General features: G+C 40.2%; 1 protein-coding gene across 1 annotated transcript in view; it reads right to left on the bottom strand.

The window, feature by feature from the left end:
- LOC118745031 (protein patched) overlaps window positions 1-15,312 on the bottom strand; it is a 38,054-nt gene extending 22,742 nt beyond the window's left edge. The window contains exon 1 of the mRNA XM_036478549.1: window positions 15,175-15,312. Coding sequence (XP_036334442.1) covers window positions 15,175-15,312 — 138 coding nt within the window. The remainder of the gene's footprint in view (window positions 1-15,174) is intronic.
- Window positions 15,313-16,440: the final 1,128 nt, after the last annotated feature.

The following is a 16,440-nucleotide window of genomic DNA, read 5'->3' as shown; positions in this document are numbered from 1 at the left end:
AATTACAATACAAAAAAAAGTCATCTGACTTCCAAGTAAGTAAAAGATAACTGTGAAATGCAAAACTGAGAGTGAGTGCAAAACTGTAACATTTGCCTTAATTTACATTTTTGCCTGCTGGTTTTATTATTGTTGTTGGATTGACTTCAAATCTTTATGAGAGAGGGAGTAGGGGTGTACCAATAAGAATGTACAACAAAAGTATGAAAGCCGTTAGAACTTGGAAAGATAGCGGTGGCTGAAATAAAACGTGTTAAACCATGTTACAGTTTTGCTCGTCACTGTATGTGCATACCTCCTTAGCTACCTTCAATGCTGGGGAGAGTATCCGCTTGGCGATCGCTGCCGTTGCTGCCAACATCATCTCTCCTGTTGCTTTTTAACAGTTTAATGTCTTTATTATTGCGCTGTGCGGTTGTTCACGTCTTTATTACCCCCGAAGATTATTATTTTTTTTCTACTTTTGCTGTTGATGTTGCTATTATTGTTTTATTGTCGATTTCTTGCATGCGACCATTTGTTGTTGTTGCCTTTGTTGTCGAACTCACCTTTGGTATCGTTGGTGCCGTTTCTGGTACTGGTGTCGAACCGATCGACATTTGTGCCCCGCGTACGCAGTATTCATTTATGCTGCTGCTGGCTGGTTTCATTGATGCTGCTGCTGTTGTTGCTGAAACTTTTCTTATTGTTTTCGGATTTTTGTTTTGTTCTTTGGAGTATTATAGGGTATGTAGTTGGTGTTGTGCGGCACACATGCAGTTGGTTGCGCGCATATCCAACAGGTAAACGAAGAGGTAGCACACAATGCCGTTTAATATTCGGTGGCACGCAGAGTGTGGCATCATACCTACCTACCCATGTATCTACATTTCTATACTCGTAACACTCGAACCAACGTAAATAATCGTACTTTCTTACATTGATTGCGCTTTGAGTTGGACTCCGCAGTCGGCAAGGCACGCCTAAGCGTCGAACCGGCAAATTTTAGAGAATCCACAATTATTGCTTTGTATATCACTTTCCGGAATTTCGGAGAAATATTTCGTTGTGGCGATGTATACCTTCTACGTAAAATAACCAATTTTGAGTGAACTTAAAACACTTTGAGTCGCTTTTAAGTCAGCGGGTCTTATATGGGTATGGGTTATATGGGTAGACCCTGAAAATACAAGCATTCTTATATTTTCCAACGAATCCAGTTAGTTGCAGTCTCAATCCTCGAAAAAGTGTTATATCAGAAATCGAATGCTAATATTTTTAATAAGCTAATTGCAACTTACTCACTGCAGCTCATTTAGACCTCGTCTCGACAGCTGGTACAGGGTGTCGTTGCGTGGTCGATAGGCATCTTCTACATCTTCTCAATTGGAACTATAATCGCTTGTCGGTCTGGGCCGAGACCAAACAAACTTGGCCGATCGCCTCTATACCTTGCGAAGTAGTGTCCTTCTGCATTAGGGCCTTATATTTGGTTCGAGAGCGTCGTTATTTTCGTAGTCCATTCATGAGCACCAGGCTTTAAATCGTTTGAATAATTAGATAATCTCGAAAGTCCCTGAAGCCTCAGCAGCAACTGATTGTATTCTTAATCTGGCATTATCGATCGAGGGTACTAGTTGCAACTTGGCTGCCTGCGAATGCTAGTTTTGAAGGCGTAAAATCTTTTAGTATACAGATTAAAGGGTTGGTTAGATCAACAGCCCAAGCTGTACTTCAGCGTTTTTCCTTCAACGTTTACGAACGAAGGCCTTAGTCTCACCAAGACGATTGTCACATTAAACAATTTATTCTGTCCTTTATCAGATATAAACCAGGCTCGTCTTGGAAGTGCAGTAAACTTTTAGATAGCATAAACGATGTGCGAAAGCGCAAAATACTTATTGACCTCCGACAGCGACATAAAGAAGCTTGGTATATAGTTACTAACTAAAGTCCGAAAATATATCTCGGATCTGTGGTTTTGGGTATGAAGGCCACCATCTCTTCACAGTCGAGTAATCTATGTACATACATTCTGATCTAAACAGCTGCCGTAACCAATTCACGACAAAATTAGTAAGAAAATGTTTGCAACTATGCTGCTGGTCCGGTCCGGTTGACTTGTAAACATTTTGACTTTAACAATGACTGTAAAGTATGGTTCCCCTTCAGAGGAGAATGGATGGTGACAGTGATTGGTAAGTTCTTCAGACATATCTTCCTGAAGAAGCGAATCTAGCATGAACCGCGATGTGGAGGTTTAGATTTATTTTGCTGATAAACGACGTAAGCATCTTATTCTAGAAAATCGTAGAGGTATCTGCGATGGCCTGAAAAACGTACCTAGGTTAGGTCAGGTATGATGGTTTTCCGGTAAGGCTGCAAAGAACGTACAATTTTTAGGTATATTTAAAGATGAATTTTTATCGAATTATAGAAGATTATATGGCTCTTTGTTGATTGCTGGTTATAGGCTCTGTATCTGGGCCAAGTAATGCGAGTATTTTCTGCTGAAACCTAAGCGTTCGCAGTTCCTATGCATCACTATTTGCTCGCGATAGTTGCACTGTCTTCTATTAGATCTATTTACTTAGTTTGAAGGCATGAGCTGCCACAAAGCAGTTCCAGTTAGCATTCCTACTTGCAGTACATTTTCACACCTTGTCTTCCTGGCGGTCCATGAGCAGATAAGTAAGGCATCTAGGATAACTCGTCGTTTTGGCTTTAGCTAACTTTCCTATTGCCTCCTCATCACCAAAAACGGTCTTCAAGTAGGAAGTGTGCAAAATTGGAACCTATATGCCGCCACTCCTACTCCTTCGTTCATTTTGAAAACTTCCACCTCAATGTGTGTGGCGTCATCTAGTTTCACCTAAGTTACGTTAAGTTGTCGCGGTCTTCTCTAAGACACACTCAGGCTCAAGGCCTATTGTGATGCCGCATGTGGGGTCAGCCACTCTCAATCCCTCCTAAAGATCCCTGATTTCCACGCATCTAAGGTCCTCCAAGTTATCGAAGAATCGTCTACCAGAGTGAAGAGTCTTCGTCTGGATGGAGCAGGACACTAGCACAACAGGTCTTCCACACAGGTTTCCACATCTTCTTCATCTTGACAACTTCTACAAATTTCAAGTAATCTTACGCCTAATCGGTAGGCAGGCTTGCCAATTAGGCAGGGTCCTGTTATAACAGATACCAACAAAGTAATATCCTGCTTTTTGAGCTCAGTAATAGGCCAGTGCGGCTCGCGCTGTGCACTGGCCATAATTTTCTGGCATTTTTTTAAATGATTTCGTCATGCCATCTGTCGTTCGCTACTTTATTGAGTCTCTTGGAAATTAATAGTTTGCAAGTTTGTAGGGGCATTCTTATTTCAAGTCGCGCCAATTCATCGGCCTTACAGTTCCCCTCAATGTCGCAGTGTTACGGAACCCATATCACCTTATCGTAAAATTACTCAGCCATCTCGGTAAGAGATGTGAGGCGTTTCATCGCTACCATGGAGGTTTCTGACTGCTTCGTAAGCGATTTGATTGCCGTCTGGCTGACAGTTAAGATCTAGATATCAGCTTTGGATATTATATTACACTCTACCAGTTTGGTGGCTCTGTCGATTGCCATCAACTTCATCTAGCCATCAACCTAGGTTTTAGCTCCAAAAGACCAGCTCTAACTCACGGAGCAATGATATTTTAGTAGAATTTTGAGCAAGCTATAGGACAATGACCAAAACAATAGCAAAAACGTGTATGTACAATAAAAGCTATTAGCAGTTAGAAAACAGTTCAACAATTCCGCACTACATGTAAGACATACCATTTTGAGGCTAATTTCAGCTTTGACTCCTTGAGCTAGAATATAGGTTGGATCATATTATCGCCGAGAGGTAGACCATTCGTACTAACAAATATAATTAAGTGCCTCTTTTGACCTTGTAAAGCTCCCGGCCTGAAGGTCTACCTGCCTCAAAAGCGCGCGAATTTATTGAGACTCGAGGATTGTATGTGGGATAGGATTATATGATTAGAAAAGTTGACATGATTAAAGCATGATATGAACCATTTACTCTCCATTTACCTGGTGCCGAAGAATGGAACAGAACATGTTGGATGTCTTCCTTATCTGTGATCAAAAAATTTCTGAAGTAATCGTTTCAAGGAGCACCTAATTTCTTCTTCTTTTTCAGCACCACAACCGTATTTCGGTTTGGACCGAACCGAAAAGCTTCGCCATTTGCTGTGTATAATCTCATTAGACAGCCAGCTGGTAAAAACCCAGTTGTTGCGTAGACATCTTGATTGCTGAAGTTAAGCTGAGACCTGAAAATTATGTTGGAACATTGATGGCTGGATTTGGAAATAGTCAAGTGATGTCGCGAAGTCTCTACACACGTTCCAATTCAAGTGCCGCCAAATCGTATATGGTGTAATAGCAAATGCATACATATGTTGTCCAGGATAGCGTTTCGCCTTGTTGTTTTTTAGGTTTCTTTACTGCCACTTTGAAGTGTGTTCCTAACTGCGACTGCTCGTTCCTTCCTCGCAAACGTTCGCTGCCTCAAAAACGCCTGCATGCTCGTTCTGCCACACACGCTAGTGCGCGCACGGTTGATCTTTCACTCGTTCATTCGTTAGTTTGGTAAGTGTTTTATTTTATTTTTTTTTTTTTATCTACAAGCACTGTCCGTAACTATACGAGCATTTTCGTTTTTGTGTGTGGCACAAGCTGTGTGTGTTCGTTTGCCTTTAACGGCGTGGCCGCACAGTCAGACAGGCAACCAAGAGTTCGTCCTCTACCATTCGCTCGTCCGTCCGTCCATCTAAATGTCTATATTTCCATCTTTCACTTTAGGCTTGCCGTAATTTGTGTGCATTGTTATGGCTGTTGTTGTTGTTCCAACGCTGTTGGCATTTCGTAATGCCTTTCCAGCCAGGCGAGGCACAGTTTTCGATCGCTGGCGTTGTTGGTATGTGTGTGGCCGTGTGGCCAAGTTAATATCTTCATAATTCCTTTGGTCGTTTGTTAGTCGTGGCTATTGTTGTTGTTGTTCGCTTCGTTCTTTTTTGTGTGTTTTCTTGCGGAGCTGACGGAACGACCCCGTCGCCCTTGTCGCTGTTTTCGAGGTTTTCGGAAACTGGAAATTCGGTATTTAGCCTGCTGCCATTTTTATTAAAATTGTTTTTGCTGTTTCGCATTTTTGTTGTTGCATGCATGTAGGTATGCATTTATTTTGACTGAAAATTGACTTGTCTCTTGACTTGATTGCTGACAACGGACGAGCGCACACAAACAATAACAAAAGCTAAAAAAAAACACACAAAATCTTAAAACATCGTCAATGACTTTGTGCAAACTGTAGACAAGTCCAATTTCCCCCGAAAAATACGAAAAATAATTATATACATACACATACACATGTACTTATGTGTGTGTGTGCATACAAACACAAGAAAACCGGAAATGCGAGTAGGAGGTGTTCCATCCAGCACACAGCTTGCGTTGTTGCTTTTATTTGTAGACGCGATTGTCTTTTACTTGTTACTTCTGACTTCTTCATTCCAACAGCACGCCGCAAAAAGCCAACAAGCAGTTAACTTGCTGGCCGCTCCAGTTGGCCCGCAGCACCGCAAAGGTCGTTGTTATGTTGTGGCCGCCTGGCGCGCGCATTTGATGGCTCAATCGTGCGGCGATAAAAATGTCGGGATTAGTGCTTGGACAAGGCTAAAGCGGCACACATAAGCCAACAGAGTGAGCTGTGCTGAGACAGCTAGCCTAGCGAAGCCAAGCCAATACATACAGTATGAGTACATTCTAAAATAGCTGTAGAGTTGTTGCAAATGCGCTTCAAATCTTTGTTGATCTAACTGATGTTGATGAGCCAAATCAAGCGCCTTATAATGGCCACACAGGCTCCTTCCTATGTCATGGTTTTTCGTGTTTTTTTTTGCATGTTTGTGTCACAATTTGGTGAACCATAATGTTTTATTTTAATGATGACTGCCAGTATTGCTGTTGTTATTGTATTTTTTTCTGAGCTCTTACGAATTATGGGTGATCATAAATTATGGTATAGGGAATTGTTTTGTCGGCAGGAATTTTAACGAGAAAATTGGAATTCTTCGAAGGCCTTAAATACTCAAAAAATATGCGAATATACCTATTAAACGTATTTATGAGTTGATCACTTCCGTGAAACATTCAAATGCGTACGAAAGTTCCGAAAAGGACAGAATCGCTTTAATTTTGTTCGCTGTTATTAATTTTTAGGCTTGTATAATAATTTGAGCAGACAGTAGAGATACAGTGCTGGCCACTTGAATAGAGCCCTCTGCTGATCCTCAGCATTGACCGTTTTGATTTTGTTTATTTAATGTTCACAGATTTTTTATAAAAACATAGCATATTCTATGACAAAAATCATTTAAATCCGATTTTCAATCTTTATACAAAATTTATGATAATTCAGCAAATTTTGATCGGAATGTTGTAGTTTGAAAATATTTTGAAGAGGGTTGCCACCTGTTTGAAAAGTGGACATAAATTATATACACGTTAAAATTAAAATATTAAACTCAATTCAAACAATTTATTACTTTAAAGAACTATTCGCATATGGCTGTTAACCGAAGTGGTTCTGAAAAGGCCTTGTTTCCAAACGACATTTAGGAGCGTTGCCCACTGTTTAAAAAATCAAATTCAGCTCGAATTAAGGAAATGAAGTAATTAAAATATGTATTTCAATAAGGGTGTCAGGCAAAAGAGGTTTAGGAAGATTGTAGTTTGAAAAAGTGGAATTTAACTTTAACTACACAAATTATATGATGTATTAAAATATGCGTGTCAAGTGAAATGTGTTGAAAATTCTTAATTTTGAATATTTTTTCGATATCTGAAGAGGGTTACCACCTGTTTAAAAAGTCATATTCAAATTGTTTACTAAGTTAAATGAATAATTACAATATGAATATCAATATAAAGAATTTTGACAAGGCCTTATTTCTAAACTACAAGTATAAGGGTTGCCACCTGTTTAAAAAGCCAACCTCAACTCTTCCTGGCATTAAGCGAATTGAGTAATTGAAACATGCAAGAGAAATTTCATATTGAGATCTGATATTTCATATTTTAAAATTTTTTAATGTTAAACGTGACTAATAACTACGTTGGCTTAACATGCGTTCGAGATTATTACTGTGTTGGTTAAAACAAAGAAACTGTTACAATCAGCTTCTGGTTTTCGTAACGATTCGCGACTGACGATTTTTGATAATGTCCGGCAAAGTGCCGAAAGACTTGTTTTGGCCTTCATTAAACCACCTGTGTCTTGAATACATTTACTCAAAAGATTCCTGAGATGGTTCTCTGAAATTCCCGTTTTCGCTCTGAACCGAGCAAAAAGACTTAAACTTGAGCTTTTTTGAGTTTTATATATGGGCTTGGACTATCCGTTCGGTTAATATCCGATTATTTGTTTAGGACAATTTTTGAGCGGATTCGAAAAATCGTTCTGAAAATGAACAAAATCTATGAAGTTGCAAAATAAATAATAGAACATTTCATTAATATACAAACAATTGCAATTTATTTTTAGATTCGAAAATCCGGATATGCGGTTAATATGCGCTCATTTTGTTATCCGGTTATTTTAATTTTGTTAAAATGTTTTTGCAATCTTTTTTGGGTTGTACTGTCGTAATTATTGAGATCGCAGTCAGTCTGCTGCTGTCGCTCATTTGTTTTGCTTCATTCAGTTTGACTTCAATGGGTCTTCAATAAACGAACACAAATATATACAATTAAACATGCATGTGAATTAAGGTGTTGCGTAAAAATGTCAACACCTAAATTTTGTATAGGGCACCCATTTATTTGAAATCTGATAAATGTAACATTATTGAAACTTATTCTTATAAATTCATAAACTTACTGTATTATTGCTGATCTAGGTACAATATTTTTTTCATTTTGATAAAAAAATTTTAAACCCATTTTTTTTTAAATTTTTACATTTTTGTGGGTGTTATTGTTTGTACGTAGAACAAAATAAAAGGCTGCCCCATGATGTTGATATTTTAAGGGCCACCCCAAAGTGCATGTTTGCGTATAATTTCCCTCCCAAAAAGCTGACAACACAAACAGCCGATCGCATGGCCCAAAAACAAATCTCTGACAGCCAAATGCTGTTGCTGATGGGCAGACGACAACCAAAACGACGACTTTGACGATGATCGGTTGGAGTGGAAGACAACAATTTAAGTGCATTTGTCCTCATACTCGAAGTTCTTTTTTTTGTTTTTTTTTTTGCTCGAATCCATTTGTGCTGCCTAAATTACACGCAAGCAATGGGTTTAAACAGCTGTAAGAACATATTTATTTGTTTAGCACACGAGATCGCTCACTGATCGACATAAAACACTTATACATATGTATCCGTGTGTAAACACATAGTACATGTAACCAGCGTTGCCACAGACAATTTTTTTCCTACCAAAATTTGCTACCATAACCAACCAAAAATGTTTGTGAATTTTAATATATATATTTTTTTAATGTCAAATTTATTAAAAACATAGCTATCATAACATTTAATAAAACTAAAAAACATTCATTGTACTGTACAGGCTTATCCAAATGTATGTCTTTTTACATATACATACATATCGTCACTAGATACGACTAAAGACGCGAACTCAAAAGTTGACACCGTAAAAAGATGCGTAAAAAAATCTTTGGCAGAGAAAGCCGCGTTAACATCTTTGCCGGCGAAGAAAAACGCATAAAATTATGTTCACGGTCAACAATGTTTGCGAATGTAACAGTATACGAATTCTCGGAAGAGTTTTCCCGGAATGATGTTGAATCCAAATTTACGCGTCTTTTTCGTAATTTTTTTCACGCGTCCTTTTTCGTCGTCAAAACACCAGAGCGTATTATTCGTGTGACGATATTATTATTATTCTCCAAGGTGTATCAATCTACGATTCCTGCTTCGTCAACAGGCACGTAGAATATACTCAGGGGTTTCCTTCGCCAGCCCACAAAACCTACAGTCCGTCTCTACAGAAATGTCCATTTAATTCAAACGGTACGTTAACTTGCAGTATGCTGTCAGGTTGCCAGTAAGAGTTCTAAGTTCACGGTGTCTTTCGGAGTTCCTCCTGGAAAGAGTCTCTCTCTGAATCTCTTTGGTTGTCTTGTTCCCTTTGACTTCCGCCAGTGGGCAGACATTTGAGATTATTCCCAGCTAGCTCCTAGTGTATCCTTTAGATGTACCGCAGAAAGGCCCGGGGCCCTGCAAACGCATTTGGGCTCCACACTTTGCGAGACTGTCAGCACTTTTGTTGCATGCCCCTGAACCCTCTACAGCGTTACGCTATTGTGGGCGCTCCCAGGTGGCTCAAGAGTTCATAAGCCTTGATGCCGTTTTATAAGACTTGAAGCCTTTAAATCTGCCTGAATATCCGACATAATATTCCTTCTGACCTCATTTGCCTTCTACGATGACATTCGCGAACACAGAATTCGATAGCGAAGCCCTCCTCCTGGAATATGGTTGGGTACGAGCCCATTGGCAGACTTTTCTCGAATCTTGGACCAAGTACGTCATATACGTTTGTACTTAGGAAACAGGTATAGTTATATGTTTGCGGCCGCCGTTATACGAACGCACCGGTGAAATATTCGTGTGAAATAGGTTGCTAAAATGCTTGGAGATACATATTTTCTATTTTTCGCAAATAACTATTACACATTGTCCCGAAACCTACCAAACCTACCAGTTTTGGTAGGAAAAGCCCATGTGTGGCAACACTGCATGTAACCATGCGGAGTATATGTACATACACACATACATAATAGGTGGAAGCGGCAAAAACCACAACGAGCGATTGCGGCTTTTACCACCACACAGCTAGCCAGCCACAAGCGGTCGAGACTGCCAATGGTACACAGACGATTCGCCAGCCAGTCAGTCAGCCACCAGCGGGCTGCAGCCGGCACTGGCGACACTGGCCACCCATGTTGTGCCGCCGGGCGTATGTAGTCTCCCATACAGTCAGTGGAACACAGAGGCATAAATACGGGTACGAATGTATGTAAACACATACGTGCATATGTACATATGGCTACATACAGCTAAAGATTTGTTTGTTTGCCAGTACTGATTGTCTGACTCTTGGACTATCTGACTGACTAACTAGCTGGTTGGCTGGCAAAAGCACAAATGTTGAAAAGCAAACATAAACAGAAACGCAATGGCAAAAGGCAAATAAAAAGAAAAAATTAAGCTAAAAAAGCGAACGTCTATCAAAGTAAGTGAATAAATGCATACAGATGTATGGAGGTACGCATGTAAAGTGATTCACAAATGTATGCTGACTACAACTTACGCATACCTTAAATATTTTTTATAAAAACAAAATACTATTTTTTAGGCATCCTTCTTCTTCTTCTTCTTCTTCTTTTTTGGCGCTGTAACCGCCTAAGATATTTTGGCCGAGTTCAACAAAGCACGCCAGTCATTTCTTTTCTGTGCCAACTGGCGCCAATTGGAAATGCCAAGTGAAGCTAAGTCCTTCTCTACCTGGTCTTTCCATCTCAGTGGGGGCCTTCCTCTTCCTCTGCTACCACCAGCGGATTCCGAGTTGAATACTTTCAGAGCTGGGGCGCCGGTATCCATTCGAACGACATGACCAAGCCAGCTGAGTCGCTGTATTTTAATTCGCTGCACTATATCCATATCGTTGTAAAGCCCTTATAGCTCATCGTTCCATTGTCTGCGGTACACGGCGTCGCCAAGGCGTAAAAGCCCGTAAATCTTCCGCGAAATCTTTCTCTCGAATACTCCAAGAGCCGTTCATGCTTCTGCGCCATATACCAGAACGGGCATGATGAGTGACTTATAGAGTGTGGTTTACGTACGTCGAGAGAGGACTTTACTCCTGAATTGCTTACTCAGTCCATAGTAGCACTTGTTGGCAAGAGTGAATCTGCGTTGGATTTCTATGCAGACGTTATTATTGGTGTTAATTCTGGTTCCCAAGTAAACGAAATTCTCTACTTTCTCGAAATTATAACTGTCAACAGTGACGTGGGTGCCAAGGCGCGAATGTGCCGACTGTTTGTTTGATGACAGGAGATACTTCGTCTTGTCCTCGTTTACCACCAGACCCATTCGCTTTGCTTCTTTATCCAACTTTTGATACCGATGATATCAATGTCATCTGCATAAGCCAGCAATTGCACGCTGTTGTAGTAAATTGTTCCTGAGCGGTTCAGTTCTGCAGCTCTTATTATCTTCTCTAACATCAGATTAAAGAAGTCACATGAAAGGGAGTCGCCCTGTCTGAAGCCCCGTTTGGTGGCGAACGGCTCGGTGAGGTCTTTCCCAATTCTGTCGAATCTGGTGGTATTGTTCAACGTCATTTTACAAAGCCATATCACTTTGGCGGGAATGCCAAATTCAGACATAGCGGCGTATAGGCAACTCCTTTTAGTGCTGTCGAAAGCGGCTTTAAAGTCGACAAATGGGTGGTGAGTGTCGTTTCTTTTGTCGCGGGTCTTTTCCAAGATTTGGCGTATTGTGAATACCTGGTCTATGGTGGATTTTCCAGGCCTAAAGCCACACTGATAAGGCCTAATCAGTTCATTGGCGGTGGGCTTCAGTCTTTCACACAATACGGTCGATAGGACTTGTAACCTATGCTGAGTTGGCGCGAATGGCGGGGTCGCCTTTCTTGTGGATCGGGCAGAGCACACTTAAAGTCCAGTCGTCGGGCAAGCGTTCATCTGACCATATTCTGTATAAGAGTTGATCCATGCACCTTATCAACTCCTCACCGCCGTACTTGAATAGCTCAGCTGACAGGCTGTCAGCTCCAGCAGCTTTGTTGTTTTTCAGCCGCGTTATTGCTATTCGTACCTCGTCATGGTCAGGCGGAGGAACATCGACTCCGGCATCATCGACTGGGGGCTCGGGTTCTTCTTCTTCACAACTTTCCGTGCTGCTACCATTCAGTAGCGTGGAAAAGTGTTCCCCCATAATTTTGGTATGTTCTGAACATCGGTAACTAGGTCGCCATTGTTGTGCTTACAGGAGTACGCCCTGGTCTTGAAACCTTCCGTAAATTTTCGGGCAGTTTTCCTATCGGCCAGCATTTCAAGCTCTTCGCACTCACGTATTTCGGCCTCTCTCTTCTTATTGCGGCAAATACGTCTCGCTTCTCTCTTCAGATCCCTATAGCGGTCCCACATAGCGCTCGTTGCGCCCGATCGCAGCGTGGCCTTGTAGGCGACATCTTTCTTCTCTGCAGCTTCCTTACACTCCTCATCGCACCAGTTGTTCTTTCGGACATCCTTAATGACCCTTATAATAAAAATTAAGGTTTAGAAAACCCACGCTTTTAAAAAAAATTTCGTGTCACATTTTGTGTACTTTTGAGCCACACTGTATGCACATACCGCGTGCTACATGCATACGTACTTTTATGGCATAACAGCAGCATTTCCTTTCTTCAACGCTGTTTGATCTCGTGCAGAAAATCACTTGGAGAAGTAGAAAAAAAAAATACTTAACAGAGATACTGATAAAATAAAATATGCTGAAAGCGAAGGCAGGAAGGCACCTTTTATTTATGCGCAATCGCATAGTTGGTATTGACTTTTTACAATTTTTTTCGCTGGTTTATTTATTTTTTTGCTGCAGCTGACAATGCAGCAGCTTAAACAACAAACAAGCATTGATTGAAATGTTGACTTGTGTCTTCCCCCTTTCCTTATTATATTTGTATATGCAGGCTTGCAGTCAGTAGCAAGAATAGGAGCAGCTCAAGCTTCATACGGTGGCTAAAAAAGCAGCTTAAGTGCATTGAAGCGGTTGTTTATTTGTAGGTTGGAAATTTCAGAAGGTCAGAATAGTGGTGCTCAAAATTCAGAACTTCAAAAGACTTACGGACCAGAATACTACAGATTTAGAGAATACACGCAAGATCCTACGAGAATAATAAATTCGGTCACATTTCACAAGCTTTAGGAGCTGCACTTGCTGACTAATAAGAAAGTAGATAAACTTCAAAATAAAGGGATCTAACGAAAATTCATAAATATGATACAATACAGACCGATTTTCTCTTGCGAGTAACTTGTTCCGGTTTCATCGGGTTGCTGGATAGTAGACCATGGACTCAGTGGGTATTTTGTATGTGGGTGAGTGGTTCTGAGAACGGTTTCTCTTGAAGTTTTTTTAAGATAATTACCAATAGAGGAGCCTAATTGATGAACCTTTATTGAGTATAAAAGCCATTTTAACAATCTGCCTAGTCGGTTTTGATCTCGTTAACCAAACGAATGTCACGAAGGCTTTTCTGGATTAGTAGACGAAAACGTCAGGTCTTTAATAGCTTAAGTGATGAACTAGAATTTTCTATGTAAGCTCTTAGATCGTGACGAATCAATCAAGCATTGGCTAATAATACCCGTGGTTTTAAACCCATTTTTGACATTGGGGATCATGTGGAGATGGAAGTACGGCACTCTAAGCCAATGTGTTGAGGTATCCGTGCGGATAGATGAATGATCAGTAGGTGGTTACAGAGTAACTAATCCCGAAAGGTCCTATTCGCTGACCACGTAAAATTGGAGCCAATACGTGCCTTCTCAACATATGCCGGGTCTGCGTACAAGTGACAAACCCTTCCAGAGCATACTAGCGATACCGGACATAAACTTTGTGAATAATCGTCAATAATCATCAAATATGGTAACCATGAATTAAGTTTAGAGCTATTTACCCCTCACCAAAAACGGTATGCCGGAAACTCCGCAAGGAAACGACGCTGCCCAATCAAGCAGGTCCAAAAAAATAAAAAATAAAACCCTATAATCAAGTTAGGAAGGAGTAGCTCGAGAGCTCGTTGAAAGAGAGGCAATCTGTGAACCATACTAATACTAAATAGTAAAAAGCGGAGCCTCAAAATAGGAAAGGTTCTGTAAACAAGAGAAGAGCCATTTAAGTGATGTTGCCAAAGATCACTAAGGGTGCCATTTTTCGACGTTAACACAAAGTAACCGGCGTCGATGCAGACGCACTGGGCTCCACCCGACGACTATCGAGTCTCGTAATGGACTACGAGAGCTCATAATAGTAGTAATTTTCTCCTTTTGTAGCTTTTAATGGGTCGTCCTTACAAAATCTGTGGACCTGATTGTTGAACATTATGTTGGGTTATGTCCATAGGTGTCTTATGACAAAGCTTAGTCTCCCGCATATTTGCTTCTATATTGACAGCAGTAGAAGCTTTCCTCGTTTAGATATTTCAGTTTTAAGGCTATTTTAGTCCTCTCTCATTTGATAACAAACTTGTTTAATTTGGATAAGCGATTTGATTATTATCCGGAAAGGACTTTTATTTCGGAATAAGAAATATTTGGCCAAGTTTAACTCGTAAAAAAATTACTGTTATTTTCGGTCCCTGTCTAATATGTACAAATGAATTCAGATGATATCAGAAGGCATCTGGTAGCTGTCTGTTGTGTGGTGTCCATTGGACCCTACTATCAACAGATGAAATGATTTATAACCAGTCATCCAATTGCCAGCAACGTTTCTTTGTTCCGTCTAAAAATTAAACAAATGCGGACAGACGACACCGCCCTATGGCATTCCATGTTTAACTTTCCTGGGTCTCGAGTTTTGATCTCGAGATATTACCGACGCTTGCCGAGTGATTATCGACAAGTTAAGGTACTGGTGTCTCCCGCCTGGCTACAGTTTTTCAGCATCAGCACGCATATTCCATTGGATTTTGGGATTCTTGCGCCTTTCTGTTGTCCACCCGAACTTTGCTGCTGGTGAAAGTGAACAGCGCACTGAATTTTGGAAGTTTTAACAGCCTTCTAATTACTGCATTGTGAAATGTCGGGATCTTACAACAGGGATCTTACCGTTGACCAAAGCTTACTCACACCAGTGGCAAAGTATACACCGCTGTCTTCAGAACTGGTGAAAATAAAGTTTCTTTTTTTTACGATTTTCGGTTATTTTCGATCAGATTTGACGTTTAGAAAGAAAGTTGAAAAATAAATTAAAAAAGTGCCTACATTATACAACTTTAGTAGGGCGCACAGCCCCTTCGCAGATATACAAAGTCAGAATACTTTAAAAAATATGTGGAAAACTTTTGTAAATTATTTACATACCTTATCGATTTGATCGAGTGCAACGTGCGCGTCCACCCAACTCGTGCGTACATATAAATCTGAAAATAATTTCTCATCGACGACATCGCCATGTGTGTCTGGCACTCGCGGCAGCCCATCCATCGTGGGCACAACCATTTTTGCTGCAGTTGTTTTTGTTTTTTGCTTTTTTTCTACTTCAGTGTCTCTGCGTAGAGTTTATGCTTTTACTTATTTTTCGTATAGTTTAAGTGTACATGTGCGTGAAAGCGCCCAAAATCGCTAAGTACAAGTGTGCACTGCAAAGCAGTAGTGCCATAACATTTATGGCCTTGTAGCTACGCGAGGTTTTTAGCGCTCAAACAAAAAGGGAGGTTTCAGTGTACGTTTTTGTGTGAAACGAAGAATTGTCGTGTCAGCTTTATTTTAATTCTATATTTTTTTTTATCAATTTTAACAATTCACTGCACAAAATGGTTAATTTTTATAAATTGTGTTTGGTTTTATGTTCGCGTTGTTCAGAAGCGCTTATTTTGTTGCTGTTGTTGGCTACTTTGCTTACGAAACGCTTTACGCACGTTTAGTAATCGTTGCATTTTTTCCACACTTTATTGATAGATTTAAGCCGCACGCCGTTCGCGTTTGCTTTCATTCATTAATATTATTTTTCATATATTTATATATGTACATATGTATATTCGTTGGATATGAATAAATACTAAAAAAAAACCAAAATCTTGCCCGTCTACAAATCGGCGCTTTGTGTGGCCATATCGATAAGTCGATTTTCGTTGTCATTCATTTATTTACATATTCACTTTGCTTTGCACGCTCTTTGCTTTTCTTACGTTTTTATTCTACTCGTATTTATTTTCGTTTCTTACACTTGTTTTTTTTCTTTTTCACATACACTTCGCTCACGTCAAACAAATAGCGTCGCCGTTGTTGTCGCACACGAGAATTCCAATGAATGTCGTTTTTAGCTCAATGTGGTCGATGTTGATCCTCCGCATGGATTTCAAGGAACTCTTTTATATTTTTAATTTTCAAACACTTTGTACTTTCGGTTGTGTGATTTCTCACTGTCGTTAACCGATGCGATTAGCTGCACAGATGACATACAGGCCACCAACGATTCCTACAAATGCTTAAGTATGCAATCCATAGCAGAAAATACTTAAACAATATATGTATATTTTTCTCAATATTCACTTTTCACCACGCGACGTCAAATTGCCAACGTGCTGCCACAACGAGGATCGAATGAAATCTGAGCGCATTGACTGA

This window comes from Rhagoletis pomonella, unplaced genomic scaffold (genome assembly GCF_013731165.1).
Source record: "Rhagoletis pomonella isolate Grant_MI unplaced genomic scaffold, Rhpom_1.0 Rhpom_scaffold_00008, whole genome shotgun sequence".
In the NCBI taxonomy this organism is placed as follows: Eukaryota; Metazoa; Arthropoda; class Insecta; order Diptera; family Tephritidae; genus Rhagoletis; species Rhagoletis pomonella.
Note: the sequence above shows the minus strand (reverse complement) of the source record. Positions and strands in the feature narration are given on the sequence as shown.